This window comes from Acyrthosiphon pisum, chromosome A1, assembly GCF_005508785.2.
Source record: "Acyrthosiphon pisum isolate AL4f chromosome A1, pea_aphid_22Mar2018_4r6ur, whole genome shotgun sequence".
NCBI classification, from domain to species: domain Eukaryota; kingdom Metazoa; phylum Arthropoda; class Insecta; order Hemiptera; family Aphididae; genus Acyrthosiphon; species Acyrthosiphon pisum.
Window position 1 is genome coordinate 125,220,762 of NC_042494.1, and position 17,800 is coordinate 125,238,561.

At 29.4% G+C, this 17,800-nt stretch overlaps 2 protein-coding genes across 2 annotated transcripts in view; one reads left to right on the plus strand and one right to left on the minus strand.

Moving 5' to 3' along the window:
* The first annotated feature begins 6,429 nt into the window (after positions 1–6,429).
* Positions 6,430–17,800, plus strand: part of LOC100571536 (peroxisomal targeting signal 2 receptor) — a 12,584-nt gene continuing 1,213 nt past the window's right edge. Inside the window, exons 1-4 of the mRNA XM_016805849.2 lie at positions 6,430–6,493; positions 16,540–16,840; positions 16,938–17,051; positions 17,144–17,252. Coding sequence (XP_016661338.2) covers positions 16,553–16,840; positions 16,938–17,051; positions 17,144–17,252 — 511 coding nt within the window. The 5' untranslated portion in view covers positions 6,430–6,493; positions 16,540–16,552. The remainder of the gene's footprint in view (positions 6,494–16,539; positions 16,841–16,937; positions 17,052–17,143; positions 17,253–17,800) is intronic.
* Positions 9,414–12,111, minus strand: LOC100166316 (arrestin homolog). Its single transcript, XM_001952468.5, has 7 exons — positions 11,956–12,111; positions 11,768–11,889; positions 11,376–11,717; positions 11,134–11,322; positions 10,799–10,987; positions 10,568–10,736; positions 9,414–10,499 (listed from the first exon to the last, which is right to left on the minus strand). The coding sequence occupies exons 1-7, from the start codon at positions 12,020–12,022 to the stop codon at positions 10,339–10,341; spliced, it is 1,239 nt and encodes a 412-aa protein (XP_001952503.2). The 5' UTR covers positions 12,023–12,111; the 3' UTR covers positions 9,414–10,338.

The following is a 17,800-nucleotide window of genomic DNA, read 5'->3' on the forward strand; positions in this document are numbered from 1 at the left end:
TATCTCATTGGTATCAAATGACAAAAATCAATATATATATATATATATATATATTTTATAGGTAGTATATATAATATACAAAATATCATAGATTGCTATATGACGTATTATGGTACGTTTTACTTACAAATCACAACACATAATAATGCATTGTATGCAACAGTATATTGAAATGCTGCAGCAGTAATGCAGTCCAAATTATTGACTATTTAGTTTAGTTTTATTTTAGATTTTTATTTGGTAAACGCCGAGACTCCTCTCGATCTGCAGCCCCCTTCTATTAAAAATAGTGCGTAGATGATAGCGACCATTTGGCATTTCAACTATTACATACGAAACCATACGCTCAAAAATGAGCCATCATGTCAATAATAATTATTGGCCGGTTCAATTAATGCAAATCAGAACATTACGGTTGCCGATGGTTGGTGACGAGGTGGTTGTGTGAAAATTATCCGTTAAAACCGTCGTCCGTCGAAGATTGTAGACGTTTTTTAGTTATTATTTATTAGTTATTAGTTATTATACACTATTTACTATTGCGTTATGACATTATACGAACGTGATGGAAAATTGTCGTTCGTCACATCTGCAAGAACGTAAATTTGAAACGTCAAAAAGTAAAAACTGTACAGTTACATTTTATCTGCGTATATATGTATATAATTATTATACAATGGAATCAACATGACGAAGGTATGTAATGTGTATTACATTGTACTCATTGTAGAAGTCTCTTAAAAAACGGTTTAAAAATAAATTATGATAAATTTTGAATCAGTAAACGTATGTTATTTTACACTGCAGAAATGTGACTATACGAATGATTTGAGTAATAACTATTATATATATAATCTATAATAAGTAAATAGTATAGAGGACGCAGTATGTACAGGTATACATAATCTAATGGAAGTAAATCTATAGTCAATGACGTCATTCTATCGTGACTCGTGAGGATATAATATAACTTATAGTTCTGGAATTGGTAATTTAAACATCAATACAAAATAAGGTACATTTTATTCAATAATACATCTTTACTTAGGTACCTAAACTAGGTACCTATATTATGCTAGACTTAAAAATAAAACAATGTTTTGTAAACACTTAATACATTGGAGTGTAAAATGAAAATTAAGTAAAAAGTAAAAATAAGACAGGAACAGATACAGAACATGATTTAAACAAAGTTAACTACGTTTTTTTTATTGACATAAACTATCATAATGTTTAATGTTTTTAAATGTTTTAGTTTAGTTTTTCAAACATTAATCACATCAGTTCTATAGTGAAGACATTTTGTTTTTCAAAACTTTGACCAGGTACTCTGTTTTCTTGACAACACTTGAACACTGAAATATTTTACAATTTATTCTAAGAAGATGAAGTGTTATTACATGAGTTATCTATACTTATGTTTTATCTCTTCTTGTTGAAAAAATTTATTTTGTATAGGTATAATGAGATCAAGTTTCATACGCATAGTAAAGGCTATAAGCTAATTAACATAAACATAGTTGGGGTTGCGATGGATGAATATCCATCCCTTATTCCCTTAGCCGCTAAACAAACATCGGTATATGCCTATAATGCACGGTGAACAATAGACAATTAACCAGTTTAGCACTCTTAATTAAATACTCGACGAGGGAGAAGGATACCCAGTGTCCAGAACTGGTTTCGATGGGAACGAAGTAGGGTGCAGATATAATAATCCCCTTTATGTTGACCATTGGAAGTAACACGATCATTAATTAAGGCCCCTGTCCTTAATTAGGCTATAAAATATCAACACTATACATTATTATATGCCAACTATATTCTTGGACGAAAAGGAAATACATGTTCGAACAATTTTCAAATAAAAAATTGGATTGATACAAATCGAATTAATTTTTTTTTCTTACACGGTTACACGGTTACACGGTACTAGTATATTATACTATAGACAATAACAGATATATTATTATTATTATTGTTTTTTGTTTTCGTTCTTAGAATTATTTACGGCTTACATATTTTTTACTATAGTATTAACTATACCATAATTAATCATATTATATTCACTTGTTATTTGATCATCAAAATAAAATAATTTTTAATTCATGTAAATGAAGTTGGCCCCGCCCACTTTGTCCGAATGATTTCAAAATACCACCAAATAATTGCAAATCAATTGCAAATAATTGCAAATCACCCAGTTTTGAGTAAACTCAAATTCAATGTTGGGGGGGGGCCAACTTCATACAGCCCCCCACTTTGTCCAATTTTTTTCAAAATTTCGCCAAATAATTGCAAATTCATTGCAACTAATTGCAAATCGAGTTTTGCTAATTGCAAATCATTTTTTATATTTTTTACGAATTTTTCAAATTTTTAGCCAGCCCCCCCACTTTGTCCGATTTTTTTCAAAATGCCGCCAAATTATTGCAAATTCATTGCAACTAATTGCAAATCGAGTTTTGCTAATTATTTGGTGGTATTTTGAAATCATTCGGACAAAGTGTGGGGGGGGGGGCAACTTCATGTACATTTTTAATTCGATAATAATTAATAGCTGAAATCAACTGGTCACTGGTATATTTACTTACATTATATATAGGTATATTATATACTATACACAGATATACTTACCTATATATTTAATTTATGAAATATCAGTTTCACTTTGAGGAATTCTCCTCATTATAAAGAGCGATCTGTTTGGTTTTCGATATTTAATAACACAGTTCTGATACGTCAAGAAATCGAGGATATTCTGTTGCTATATTATAATAGTTACTTTCTCAATATTCTGAAAAAAAAGTTATATTAATAATAATATTTATAGTTTTTACGAATAATGACTAATGAGTTATAAAATAAACTAATTATTGAGTAAAACGAGGAATTAAATTAGGTATTTACTTGTGGTTACAAATATGTTTTAAATTAAAACAATATTATTAAAATTATAATATATCATGCATAGGTTTTATTCGAAAATATATAAAATAATATTTATCATTGTCGTTGTTAAACTTTAAAATATGTGTTTTAGTTTGCATTAGGTTATTGTATGAATATTCACAAAAATACTTAATAAATTATCTCCATTAAATATAACTATCTTATATTAGTTATATTGTTACAAGTTTCAACTATATATACATGTATTTTCATGTATAATATGACGTGGTGTGTTTATCACCATAATCAGTAATACATGAAATTTGTCTATAAAAATAATATTATAAATATTGGTTATTACTTGTTAGGTCTGTTTTCGTCAGTTAGATAGTACTGTATTTATGTAAATATCGCATTTAAATATTCTTTTAGTTTTAATCGAATTCGGCATTATAATGAATAAGGTTTTGATGTGCTTATATCGCAGATAATAGGAATAAGAATTCCCGGGTATATCACTCATGTGTGCGTTGCAGTATGTTCTAGGTACATTGACACATTGCGTGCATTTAAAATCAATAACACACCGGAGAAATTGTTTTCGCGTCGGTGGACCGGACGAAACAGATTCCGCGGTGATCATCGCCTCTCGACGTGACCGCCACCGCCACGCCGTTACCCGTTACAATTGTGATGCAAACACGTGTTGATTTTTCGAAGCATATATCCAGCACGGCTATAAAACATCACGTACCTATACGCTTCTTTTCGTCTCATTTTAATCCCTAAATAAAGTCCTTGATCCGGCTGGCCGCTATTTTTTTGAACGCGACTATTATTATCATTATTATTATTATTTCCGCCACAGTGGCAGTAAGACCGTACACGGGATAGACAGAGAATGCAACAGGAAAAGAGGAGGAAGAACAAAAAATCGTTTTGTAAATCCTTTCAATGTTTACGCTAGCTTAGGTAATTCCCTCGTAGATTACAATGCACTTACGGCCCTTGTTTTGCGCGACCGTTGGTCACACGCGAGTCCGCGAGAAGGGTATTGTTGCGTGCAAATACACATACACACACACACACACGGTACTGGTTCAACGACAAAAAATATGGTGAGCAGCGTTTCCTTCCGCGGACGGCACCGGCCGACCGTCGCGGAAAACACCGGAAACCGGTTTCCGTGTATGCAGAGAAACGCGTGAAGCCTCAATGTTTACGGCCACTGTAATAAATCACCAAACAACGGCCCCGGCACCGGAACCGTAACACCATTATACTTGCGGCGGTCCCCCTTTTGCGCTTTATTTCGACTTTGCATAATTAGAATAGAAAAGGGTTGGCGTGTGTGTGAGTGTGGGTTTGTGAGTGTGCGTGTGTGTGGGGTGTCCGATTCCGACTTGCAGGACGTGCGGTACCTAATCGAGTGTCATCAGACACTGCGCAGCACGACGGCGGCGATAGCGGCTATTGGACAATAATAATAATATAATAATATTGTATGTCCTGCACCGTCAACATATTATAATATCGTCGTAATTTTTTGTTATACCTCACGACTTATTTCCTCTCCGTTTAAACCGCGAACACGCGCAACTGCAGTGTCGTCGTATATGTTACAACTATTTTTGATTGTGGTATAGGTTTTACTGTTTTAGTATTATAATATAGATTCTACGATACGATGCATTGATACGACGCGTAAAGTGTATTCGTATAGTGTACCTATGTAGTAGGTATATGGAATCATCGGAAAATATTGTCATAAAATCATATTTAGTCGTCAAAAGCGAAGCAGACGGATTAACGATATAGTCGGTGTTATTAAGAGAGCAGAAAACTGAAATTAAACGCCGCAATAAACTGCAACGTATAGTCGCATAGGTGAAGATTAGTCGATTTTTATTTTAATATAGGTAATATTTATACTGGGAACCTAGATCGCATAACCACATACCACCTTGACCTTATCAATGTTTTTAATACCGAAATTATTTACTTGGTTCCCTTTATCAAAATTTCTCTCTACCTATGTGAAATTAAAACAACAATAATTGCAATTTGCATACCACGATTTAAGATAGTTATAGATACTATCTTAAATCGTGGTGCATACGCAAGTATAAAGCATAATATAATAAATAACTGTTAACAATTATCAAACATACAATTTCCAAAAACAGATAAAAAAGGTGTTGATTGTTTTGATTTATATTGAATACACCTACCTTTTAAAAAAAAATATTTTTATTTCCAACGAGTTATCCAAAACTCGCTAGTTATAACTAAATTGTCTCAAAAAATAAAGTAAAATAGAATCTAATTTTTAAATGATTTTCAAAAAACAACAAATCTTTTCGTTATTATATAGGTACAATGCATGCTACAAAATAATAAATAATAATACCTATTAATACAATTTAAGTTTTTTTTTGTGGTATTAAGGGGGCTTGAGAATAATTTGAAGTGATTACCCCCGTAGGCCACGTAAATATTGAGAAGAATTTTTGAATGATATACGCATTATCATACTTAATAATTCTTGTATTATATTTTTTTTATTATATTTTTTTATTTTTTTTCTTGTATTATATTTCCGTGAAATACTTTCCCAATAACTACTTTCCTATTATTAAATCCTTACTTATTAAAGCTTTATTCCTGTATTTGTAATTCCCATATCTTATTTTCCTGATTTGTATACCTAGTCCTCTTTATATAAGTTTTTTTTTAATCATATCTAACAACTAACAAGTAAATTTACATACGATCACATCAGTATTTGAGATTGTTATTATTATTAATATTAACCCCTTCAACTAAAAAAAAAAAACTACATCTAATATAAATAGATTATAGCAGATCACCATGTCCCCTTATTACCCGGATATGTTGTAAATCATTGTAAAGTGATTTTAGAACTAAAAAGTAAAAACCCTATTGTTACGCTGTATTTTTTTACTGAAGCAGTTTTGAAATAATAATAACTCTTTTAAAATGTATTTTTAGAAGAAAACCCTGTATTATATTGAATATTCTATTTCTTGGAGATATTATTTTTAAATGTGTAAGTATGCAAAAGCTATATATTTTGTCTTCTATTAAGATTTATGATAAAAGTATTTTGAGTACCTTGAAGCCATTTGATCATTGAATATTTATACATTTATATAATTTAAAAGAAGTTGTTATCAAGTTGCATAATCCGCATGACTTGACATATTCTGTGAGAATTTTTTTTCAATAAAAATGATCATATCACACGGTGGTTACAAAAAACAGAGAGCGATAAAGATATGTCCGGCTGTATAAACATTAAATATCACCGACCGTTTTCTTGGGTGATTGATGGGTTTACGCAACAGTAAATCATAATTATAAAAATGCCCACAAGCATAAATTTAAAATTACGGGGTGCAGGCATTGGGGGGATCTCAACCCTTACAGAAAAGCCGTCCGCCTTTGGTCATTGGGTCAACACAACTCAAACCCTTTTTAGGTGGGGATTTATTTTACAGTACTTTTGAGACCACACCTTTAAAGAAATCAACAGTTTTCAATTACAGGCCTAGGAGCACACTTGGAGTTCTCTCTTGAAGTAAGTAATAGTTATTGTATTTATTTTCAAAGAAATAATAATTAGAGCATTAAAGTGTTTTAAAAAAATGTTATAAGCAAAAATGTTAATTAATTTTATTAATAAAAAGTATTAAATTCTGAGCGGAGCAATGACTGTATAATAATATAATGTATTGATTTTACAATGTTGTATTGATGTGTGATTTTTAATTTTTTTTTTGTGTCTGGAATCACCGTTTGGGGCATTAACACTGCTTCGATTTTCTTCAACAGTACCTATCTTGTCTTATAGGAAAGTGAATCTAACGGTACTTCCGGTAAGTCAAAATTTGAAATTCTCAATATTTTTCAAAAGTGCAGGGAAATACAAAACAAAAATTAAGGAAAAACGGCAATTTTTAAGCAAAATCGGTTTTGGTTTTTGTTGTAACTCAAAAATAAACTACCGTAGATATATGAAATTTTCATTAGTTGTTTATATTACCATTTTTAATACGTACAATAAAATTTTCAAACATTTTTATTTGGTTTGAACTATTTACGGACATTTTCAGTTTCAAATTTTTTTAGTTTTTATTTCTATGAATATCAATACAATTTTATTTGTTGGGTAAAAAATCTTAAAATGTAATACAAGTTTCCTAATATATTGTTACAATGATATTTGAAAAATATTAAAAATACATTGTCACAATTTTTTTTATAAGCATTTAAAGTTCAAATTTTGATAAAACACCTAAAAGTCTAGAAAATGTGCAATTTATAAATTCATAAAAATTTTTTTTTTTAAATCTAAGATTTGAAAATTTAATTAAAAATTCCTCATAAGTTTGTCTACCTTTATCAAAACAAAAATGTCTACCTAAAAGACAAATTAAATTATTTTGAACGTTTGAAGTTCTTTTCGATTTCTTAAGTAGGTAGTGATTTTTTCAAAACGAATAACTGTAGGCACTTGAAATTTATATAATATGTTTATTTAATCAATTCAAATACTTGAAAATATTTTGAATGAATTTTTTACAGTTTTTAAACGATATTATTTTTTAGTTAAACTTAAATTAATTTAAGTTTTACTTTTTTGAATAACAATATATATTTTTAATTTTATATTCTAAAACCTAATATTTTTTCTAGTACTTGAATACATATTAATACAAATTCAAACGAGTAGATAGTTGATTGTTTGTAATTTTTCAAACTTTAGTTCATCTAGGTACTTCATGTACCTAGTGGACCAATATTTGGAGTAGTAAATTTTTTATATTCTACTTCACTTATCTTAGCTTAAATATTTGTAAGTATTTTGCAGCAATGACAACAAATTATGTAAATAAAATATTTTCTAAAAAAGTAAACTTTTCGAAATAAATTAATAATGAGTGTAGAGTGTAGACACCTTAATGAATAATTTTTTTATTTGCACACTAAAGTAGGTATATACAATGTATTAATTTATTGTGGTAGCCATAAGTACAACCTTTTGGTTTAAAAAAACACTTTTAGTTCCACCAATAATTGGCTTTAGGGCTTAGACAATATACGAATGTCAAATATTTATCCTGGTAAATTGCAGGATATATAAAATTTAAATCTTTTATTTGGGTATTATAATTGTTTGTAAATCTTATAGCCTATAGCAATGGTTTTCAAACTGGATGCCACGGCACACTGGTGTGCCGTAAGCATTCACTAAGTGTGCCGTGGTCTTTCGGAAAGTTCAACTATTCGTCCAAGAATACAATTATAAAAATATAATTAATAAAAAATGTTTGCCCATCAAGCGCACTTTTCTAATTAAATATACTTATATAATTATAATTCAAAACAATTTTGTTAATTTTAGTTATTGCCTTAATTATAATACTTTTCCACTAATCTACAGCTCGATACTTATTTAGACGGGGTCGATACGGTGTATTATATCAACGAAAATGACTTCACGGGAAAAACTCTCACGCCCTGTAGAACTGTTGGATTTCGTTAATTTTTTTTTTATCTAAAAGATGAAAAGTTTCTACAGGTCGGATCAAAGCTCGATTTTTTATTTTACTTTGAATAGTAGTAGAAAAATACGTTTGAAAAAGAACAAATATTATGCATTTTTAAAATGCATATTCCAGTTTCTATAATTATAGTTTTCAAAATCGGGCTTTGATCTGACCTACAAAATGTTTTCTACTTTAAGATAAAAAAAAAATTAACGAAATCCATCAATTCTACAGGTCGTGAAAGTTTTTCCTGTAAGACATGTTTTTGTACCAAAAAACGCACCGGCACCGACACCCTTAAGTTATTCAAATCTTACAAAGGACCTATGTGTAACCTAAACCTAACCTAAAGATTATTGAAATTACGTAATTATAGGAAATATTATATCATATTATATAGTAGCATATAATATATATTATTAGTATGTATTTGTCATGGAAATACTTTTATAAGAAATACTTTTCATACCTACAATAGTATAATATTCATCATTGGTATATTACCTAATTAATATTTGCAACGACCAATGGGAGTATATATAAAATATACTAAATAGTATAAGCGTTTATTATTATTCATGTACCTATCCTTATTTTTTTTTAAATACTTGAGTCACTATTTTTATCTGTAAGTTTATGAAATTAACTGTATAGTGGTTTAATTTTTCTAAAAATAGATTAATTTATTTTACATAATTATTAATTAGGTGCATAAATAATATAGAAAAGTTTATTTAGTTAATATATTCGAATAATTGTTCGAGATCTTACTTTATTATTAGAATTTGATAGTTGTTAGTATAAAACATGATATTATATTAACGGTTTATTCATTATTGCTATGATTAATATATATTATAATATATGATTTATGTTTGTTATGATTTCCGGTATTTCTGTTTTCTGATGCTAATGGCTGTACCTAAATTATAATATTATACACCATACTTTTACATTAATATTTTAATGATTTTTGACATAATACATTTAATTCTTTATAACATTTTACATAGGTAATTATATATTATATCAATATTGTGTTATACTTTTTAAATTTATGTTATGTATGTACATTATAAATATTAACATAAATTAAACACATACTACGGGATTTTATATAATACCTTCACTTTAAATAATATTAATAATTACTAATACAGTAATACCAACTAATATATTCTGTTTTTTAGGCAAATAATAAGTACGATTTTTTATTATATTATAAAGAAGGGATATTTACTCTGGTTATATTCTATTACCCGTCGATAACAGTTATTATATTACATTGTATAGTGTATAGGTTACATAAACATGTTTGACGAGTATTCATTTTTTTTTCTAAATCGGAAGTAATATAGAGCATCCTATTCTGAATTAAAAACATCTATAATACCAAACTTACATGCATGCGATATTGAATCCCTCGTGTAGTCGTGTGGGGTATCGGTCAAACAGGATATGTATGTGAATATTAGCTACGAAGGGTCAAAGGTGTGAAAAACGGAAATCGAACCAGTACTGAATATTCCGGTTCCGGATCGTCGGTAATGGTTATTGCCGATGACATATTCTCCCTAATATCGTTTGACGTCATTGTTCTGAGGGATATTCGGCTGGGAATCGAATCCAGTATTTCAGGTTATATTAGCACGCTATCGGAATGTAGTTTAAATATCGAGTACATATTATATATTGTATATTATATAGAAGACGGCGATGAACTGATTTATTATAATCTTGCAATAATAAAAGTAATAATTTTGAGTTTAAACATACCCCGGTTTTCCTACCAATGCGAGTTAAGCAAAGAACACATTAATTCAAAACAATTTTTAGATATTATACAATTTCCAATTTTCAAAATTGTTTTTATTTATTCGTCAGCCAACCTAAGTCTTGCAAAGTCTTCAAACACAATATTGTCCTCGTCGTCGTCTCCAAAGCTTTTTTGGTACTTCATTCTGTCCGAGCTCTTGGTCTTCTTCAATACTCCTTTTTGTGGTTGCTTGGGCGGCGCAGTCCAGTCTTCGGATGCTGAAGTTGAAAATTATTTTTATTTTAATAAATTAATATGAAACAAACGTATATGACATATTTTTTACTTGGATTCGGGTGCATAAGTTTGAATGGTACGTCAGTCACGAGTTCACCACCCAGAGTACCACAGTTCAACTTTACTCTGACCGAATATGAAATGACTATACCAGTTTGATCACTAGGACCCTTACCTCCCGATATCAGTGTAGACGATGCCAAATTTACGTCGTCGTCCTGTAGTGTATATTACATGCATTTAATTCAATGTACGTTAACGTGGCGAAAATGTCAGATACCTTAAGATGTCCGTCTAATGCAATGCCTCTCCTGTCTTTATTGCTGGACGCCAGTGGGACTAGATAGAATTGTTTAGTAAACGCGGCTCCCGGTGTTATGGGACAACCTTCTCGGGTTTCCAAACTGGCGACAAATTTAGAAAACTGCGCGTTGACCATGGTAATTTCGGTGTGTTGAACAACATACACCTATAGGTACGATTATATAACAATAATATTTATTATTATTAGTTATTTATATTATTAAAATTAATAATAATTATAGTTATTAGTTAGATACTGATAATAAATTATTGACTAACTATTGTAACCGTTTTGAGATATATGCGTCATACCTTAATGTTTTTTACGGATTTTCTCGAGCTGTTACTTATGATTAGCGTGGCAATAACTTTTTCCCCGTGATAGTAAATTTCTCTGTCTAGTGTGACTTCCAAACTAATTTTTCCATGAGAAAACGTGAATCCTTTGCTAATTAGTGAACTTGGTAGTCTTTGACCTCTTGTTGATGGAGCGTATTGTAACTGAGTATTTACACATTTATATGTTAAATTGACTACTTTTGAAAAATACATACCTTTTTAATAGCTAGGACGACGGACGATCTTTGATTTCCTTTATCATCTTCTCTGTCCGACACATAAGTTCGGATACTGTATTCAACTCCTAGAGGTTTTCCACTATCGTCGTCACCCGGCTGCAGGGTCACCGAAGATGGGGAGTTTGGAGGGAAATTGAACACAAATGGAAATGCATTAGAGTTACCAAATTTTTTCACTAATTTTTTTTGAATAGGGCTTAATTCTGTGACATCTTTTATTGGTGGGACGATTTGATTACACGCCAACACCATTTCTTTACTGAATTTTACACCCATTACCTCATCTTCATCTCGACCGTACCTATAAGTCGTGGAAACCTGAAAAAGCGTTTTGTAGATTACAACAACACTTGTGAAATAAGCCTTACCATTCCAAAAACTTTTCGTCCTTGTAAATAGTCATTTTCGACTACGACAACTCCGTCAATAGGATCTACACTGTCTAAGTGGTCAATGAAATCTCGTTTACCGATGTATACAGTGACTTTTCCTAAACATAAAAATTAAGTATTCAAATAAAATATTCATACATTGCTTTTTGTTAAAATTGAATTACCATTTGGCGTAGTTTTTTTAAAAACTTTTAGCGTTGCTATAAAATAAAGAAATAATAAAGGTATCATAATTTATGATGAACAAAATACAAAACACTTGAATCGAGGGTCTGGTTGAATGTGACCCGTCTAATGTCAGACTAAACAGTTGATCGATGTTGCTCAAGCTCCCGCGTAAGGTTTCTTTTTTACAATTATATCGTCATAAGATAATTGGATTAAATGAAGACCCGGAAGTTCTTTGATATTTTGTCACTGAAAAAAAATGTCTTCGTTAAAATTTCAAGCACGTAAAGTTTTTCTAAAAACCATCGATTTCTTATCCTATTCAAGAAGCCTTTTTAAATTACTTTACATAAAACTGTTGACCTGATTTGTACAAATATTTTCATAATTTCTAAAATATTGGTGTATATTATATAATTTATACCTCACATAGTTTTTTTTTTAAACTAACAATAAGAATAATTTCAGAATTTCATTTATTTTATTAAAACAAATCAATATTTTAAACACAAACTTATTTAAATATTTTTCAGAAGCTTTTACGTGCTTAAGAAAATATGTATGTAAAATACTGTAATAATTGATTTTATAATTTTAAAAATTAATTCAGTTATAGGTAGTTAGTAATAAGTAATAACTAATAATTAACAAAATACCTACTCCAAACGAAAACATTTACTTAAAACTAAGTTTACAAAGTTATAGATCAGTTGTTATGAATTAATTAGGTAGGTATTTAACAAACTAAACAATGGTCTAGGATAGCGAGAAAATTATATTTAAACAGTATGTAAACAAAATGGAGTACCTAATAAAGTGTTAACATCTCAAAATAGTACAGAAGAAACTACATATTATTATTAAATTATTATTTCACTTAGCTCACTTCGGTACAAGCTTTTTTTTTATTTTAACAAAATTATTATACATATTTAACATATTTTGAATGCATATGATAATTATTTTATCATAGATGCGATGATAAACAGCACTCGATCTCTCGCCTGAAATTGACCTTATTTTTACTCCAAAAAAAGTATTAATTAAAAATATAAAATAGTTATTTATGCCCCTCTTAGAGTATTAAATATTTTTAATTGATAGGGTTACACAAATATTTTTGAGTCCACCTTCAATTTAAAAAAGTGCACATGGAAGAATATATTGAAAAAACCATAACATGATACTCGATATTTTTCCTAAAAGAAAAATCTATGAATCATTTATATGTTTTTGTTAATAAGTAATCATGCCAACAAAATCAGTTGGAAAAAATCAGTTAGAAAAATAAAATACCTGTATACATATAGCCCAAAAGCATGTGTTAAAAATGTTATAGTAAAACCATTGATGTTTCGATCCAAATATGATTTTTGTCTCAGTTAAAACTATATGGAAATGTTTGATATAACTATATATACCTATATATAGGTAGTAGGTACTAATATAATTTTCTTTCATCCATGTTACGTATTGCGTGTTCAATGTTCGTGTGTAGTTAACTCGGTAGCTATACATATCATAATCAATATCCATCATTATATTACCTACTTATTTACATTAATTCTACCGGGAAATCCTCATCAGATATTTAAAAGGGAATGGTGTCTACGCGTTGTGACCTTTTGCGAAAATAATTGCCTGGCGTGCCAAAGTACCTACCTACCAAGTGTCGCCAATGCGTGGCTTCTCTCACAACACGAGTACATGACTTGCGTTTTGAATTATTTTTACGTTTATAATAAATTCGCTTGTAACTTTTGTGTATGAAATATAAATATATATATTAAATGTATACAGTATACATCATAAAAAAAATTTTAATTCGTATAAAAGTTCTCATACAACTTTAGACTGAGATAAAAATGTGATCGAGCATTTAAAGTTATAATTAATTTATAATAATATAGTATTTTATGTATATGTTACGGTCAAAGTGTATAATCGGGCGTTGTAGTACAATGCCCAATTTTAATGGACATGTGGAAAATTGTATGCTTTGCCGGGCATTTTTCAGAATGACCATAACACAGTGGACAATTACAACTAAAAATATATAAATATGAATGTTAATAAAAGTAAATGAAATTTTAATTAAACTATTTTTTTTCTATCAATAAAAAAAGATAAAAAAACAGTTTTTGTTTATAATTTATAATTTTTATTTGTTATCAATTTTTTCTATTTATTTTTGCAACTTAAGGTATCATGGAATTTAGAAATACACAGTTTTTCGTTTTGTTTCTCAGTATTTATTTCATCAGTGGTTAGGTTAGGGTTTCAGCGGAATTCAGCGTGGTTTCTAAATCTTCATCAGATTTGAGTTTTTTCAGTTCTTCCCACATACTACATAAGTTTTCAATAACCTATTGTCTCTTCATGTATCTAATACATGAAGCTCCAAATGTGGTAAAAATATCAAGTAATATATAGGCAACTTCTTCTGCACGTTTGTGTGTTAATGGTTTAAGTAAAACATACATCGTTAAGTGACGAATAAAGTAACGATAAAGAAAAATTATAGCTTATAAAGACGCGGAATCGCGATAAACTTACGTTGCCCACAAACAATTAAGTACTGTACACAAAGTCCGCCGCCCGGGCAAATTAACCTAATTAAAATCAGATTCAGATTAGCCCAAATATGGCGAGCATTGTGCACAATGCCCGGTACTGTATTACAATGCCCGATTTATACACTTTAACCGTAACATATATTATTAGATATCGTATGTATATGGGATTCAATTACCTAGGTATGTTGTAATTAAATAAATCCAGTCTTTAGAATGACTTTTTTTTTTTTTTTATTTTGAGTATCAAATAATTTAAAACATTGCTTACTTCCCAAGTACCTATATCAATTATCAATGTATTGAGTGTAATTTTTAATATAATTTGTATTCAAATGTATTATTGTCAAATATTTCTTAAGAACGTTTCTGAGGTGTGTTTATAGTAACTGACAATTATAAATATTCATATATGTATCATATATTATGTCATAAAATATAATCACGACTATGCTATAATATAACTTTTATTGCATAACATAAATTTACGACGAAATAACTTTAAATATGTATAGTATTTAAATTATTAATTAACTATTTAATCTGAAATATATACATTTGCGTTCACAATTTCACATACAACTGCAGTACTCATATAGTAATTATGTATAGTATATTATTGCCAAGTTGAATGAACTAATAATGAGTAAACATGATTTTGCGATCGATGATTGGTCTATTAAAATGTATTGATCTATTGAACCATTCAATTAATCAATTTTTCACGTAACCCGGTATAAGACTGCAAGAGTAAGACTAATATTATATAGACCAGGGGTGGCCAAACTTTTTTTGATTAAAATCTACTGAGGGTATATTTTTTCTTTTAGGATTGACTAATGTAAACAAATTGTTTAATATTAACAATAAACATACTTATATAAATAATAAAATTAAAGTGTTAAGTTATCTAAAATGAGTGTTTCACATTAAATTTCTAAATAATTTTAAAATGTATTAACATTTTACTGTTGATGTAGAAGCGTGTCGTTGCATATATCATGGCCAAACGAAGACTCCGTGCTTAAGTCTAAGCCTAACCTACTAGCTTTTATAAATTTCATGTGAAAAATGCCTTTTAACACTAACAGGTTAATCCGAAATATATGTATTTAATAACTAAATCTACTAAATGACAAATGTATAAGAATAATTAATAAATTCTAACAAGGGGATCGACTTAGAAATCGTCCAAGATCTACCAGTCGATCACGATCGACCGTTTGGGCACCCCTGATATAGACTATAGAGACTTAAGAGCTGCAGTGCCTATACTGGCCAGTTAATTTGACTTTTATCAAATTCTTGACTTCTACTCAACCATTGACTTATATTTTATAGAAACATATTACATTTTAAAATACTAAATAGAGTATATTAGTATATATAAATTAAAATTTAAAAAACAATGAACCGGTTTAATATTATACGTATTATGATGTAATATTTTTAGATTAATTGTTTTATTATCACAATTTTGTCAAATGTAATGACATATTGACATTTAAGCCAGTTAGGTTTTTAGCCTACTAATATCTATTCAGTTCAATATGCTTTATAAACAACTGCGACTGTGCGATGACATAGGTAATTGTATTATATTATTATTGTTCTTATTGACTAATATGACCATTGATTATTAATATATAATATATATTAATATTACAAATTACAATAATTACAAACATTAGACTATTTACTGTTAGAGCTGTTTTAGAGTATTACACACATCGTATTCTCATTGTCGTAATTAGTGGGTTAAGTATCGCATTTAATTAAGTGGCCCTAATATTATTATTTTCAATTTCGTTTAATTTTAAAGTATTTATTATACAATTTAATTGAAATTGTACTGAATAATGAATAGTATAGTTTATACTTTATTATTAAGCTGCACGCGTGTAAAACAATCCAAATCACGGATTTTTAATAATATGATTTGCAGATATTCTATATAGCATTTCATTTTAATTTATTGTTATTAAGGAAATATTTTAATGATTTTAGATTCAAATTTCCAATGACCACTTTTAAAACTGAAAACCGTCACGGCTATTCGGTAAAGTTTTCACCGAATCGATCAAACCTTTTAGCCATAGGCACGTCACAATATTATGGGTTTAAAGGTGGCGGAACGTTGTTTTTGGTAACGTATGACGAAGACAGGTGTCTAATAACCAAAAAGTATGAAATGCATTGGGAAGACGGTCTGTTTGACGTGGTGTGGAGCAGATCTGTGTACAGTTTATTGGTGACCGGCAGCGGAGACGGAACCGTGCAGATGTGGAATTATAAATATCCATCACAAGTAATAAATAATGTATAATTATATTATAAACGTAATGTAGAATCGACGATAATATAATTTTAATTATAACGCTAATATCGTATCGGTTGTCCGGCAGAAACCTGTAAGAACGTTTAACGAACACAAGAAAGAGGTGTGCAGCGTAGATTGGTGTCAAAACTCCGTAGACGATTTTTTGTTGTCTGCGTCGTGGGACTGTTCGGTAAAACTTGTACGTTAATAAAACAAAACATATCCTATTATTATCGTTTCCGGTGCAACAATGGTGTTAGTGTTATAATAATAATTATATTTTTTTTCTAGTGGGATCCCAACAAGCATTGTTCGCTGACGACGTACAAGGGACACGACAGACTGGTTTACGAAGCAAAATGGTCTCCATTCTTGTCTTCGTGTTTTGCGTCGGTTTCAGGTATACAGTACAAAGCGATACGTTATTAAGACAGCCTATGTGTACATATGAATATCGTTCATCTTATTGATTTATGATCGAGTGGCATAGTCAGGGAAGAGGGCGTTTTGGGTGATAAAACACCCTCATTCCCCATCAATCGTATTTATGCAAAAAATATATTTGTTTAATAAATATTATGCTTCAGATTTCTACAAAATATAATATGTTGACATATTATTATGGGTGTTCTATTTCAAATTTGATATTATCTATTAATCAGAAGATATTATAATGATCGATGACTATACAATAATATAGAGTGCGTATAAAGCCTCCTCATAAGCTAGTATAACAACCCCCTAAATAAAATCCCATCTACGCGCCTGATCCATTTATCGGAATTATATTATACTGGGTGATTATTTTATCATAGAACACTCATTATTTCAAAAAGTATAGATTTTTTTGAAAATATTTTTTTATATAGTTTCAAGTCGCTTATAAAACAACGTTTTTCTTAAAAAATTATATTTTTAAATATTTTTTATTCGTATAATTTTTTAAGT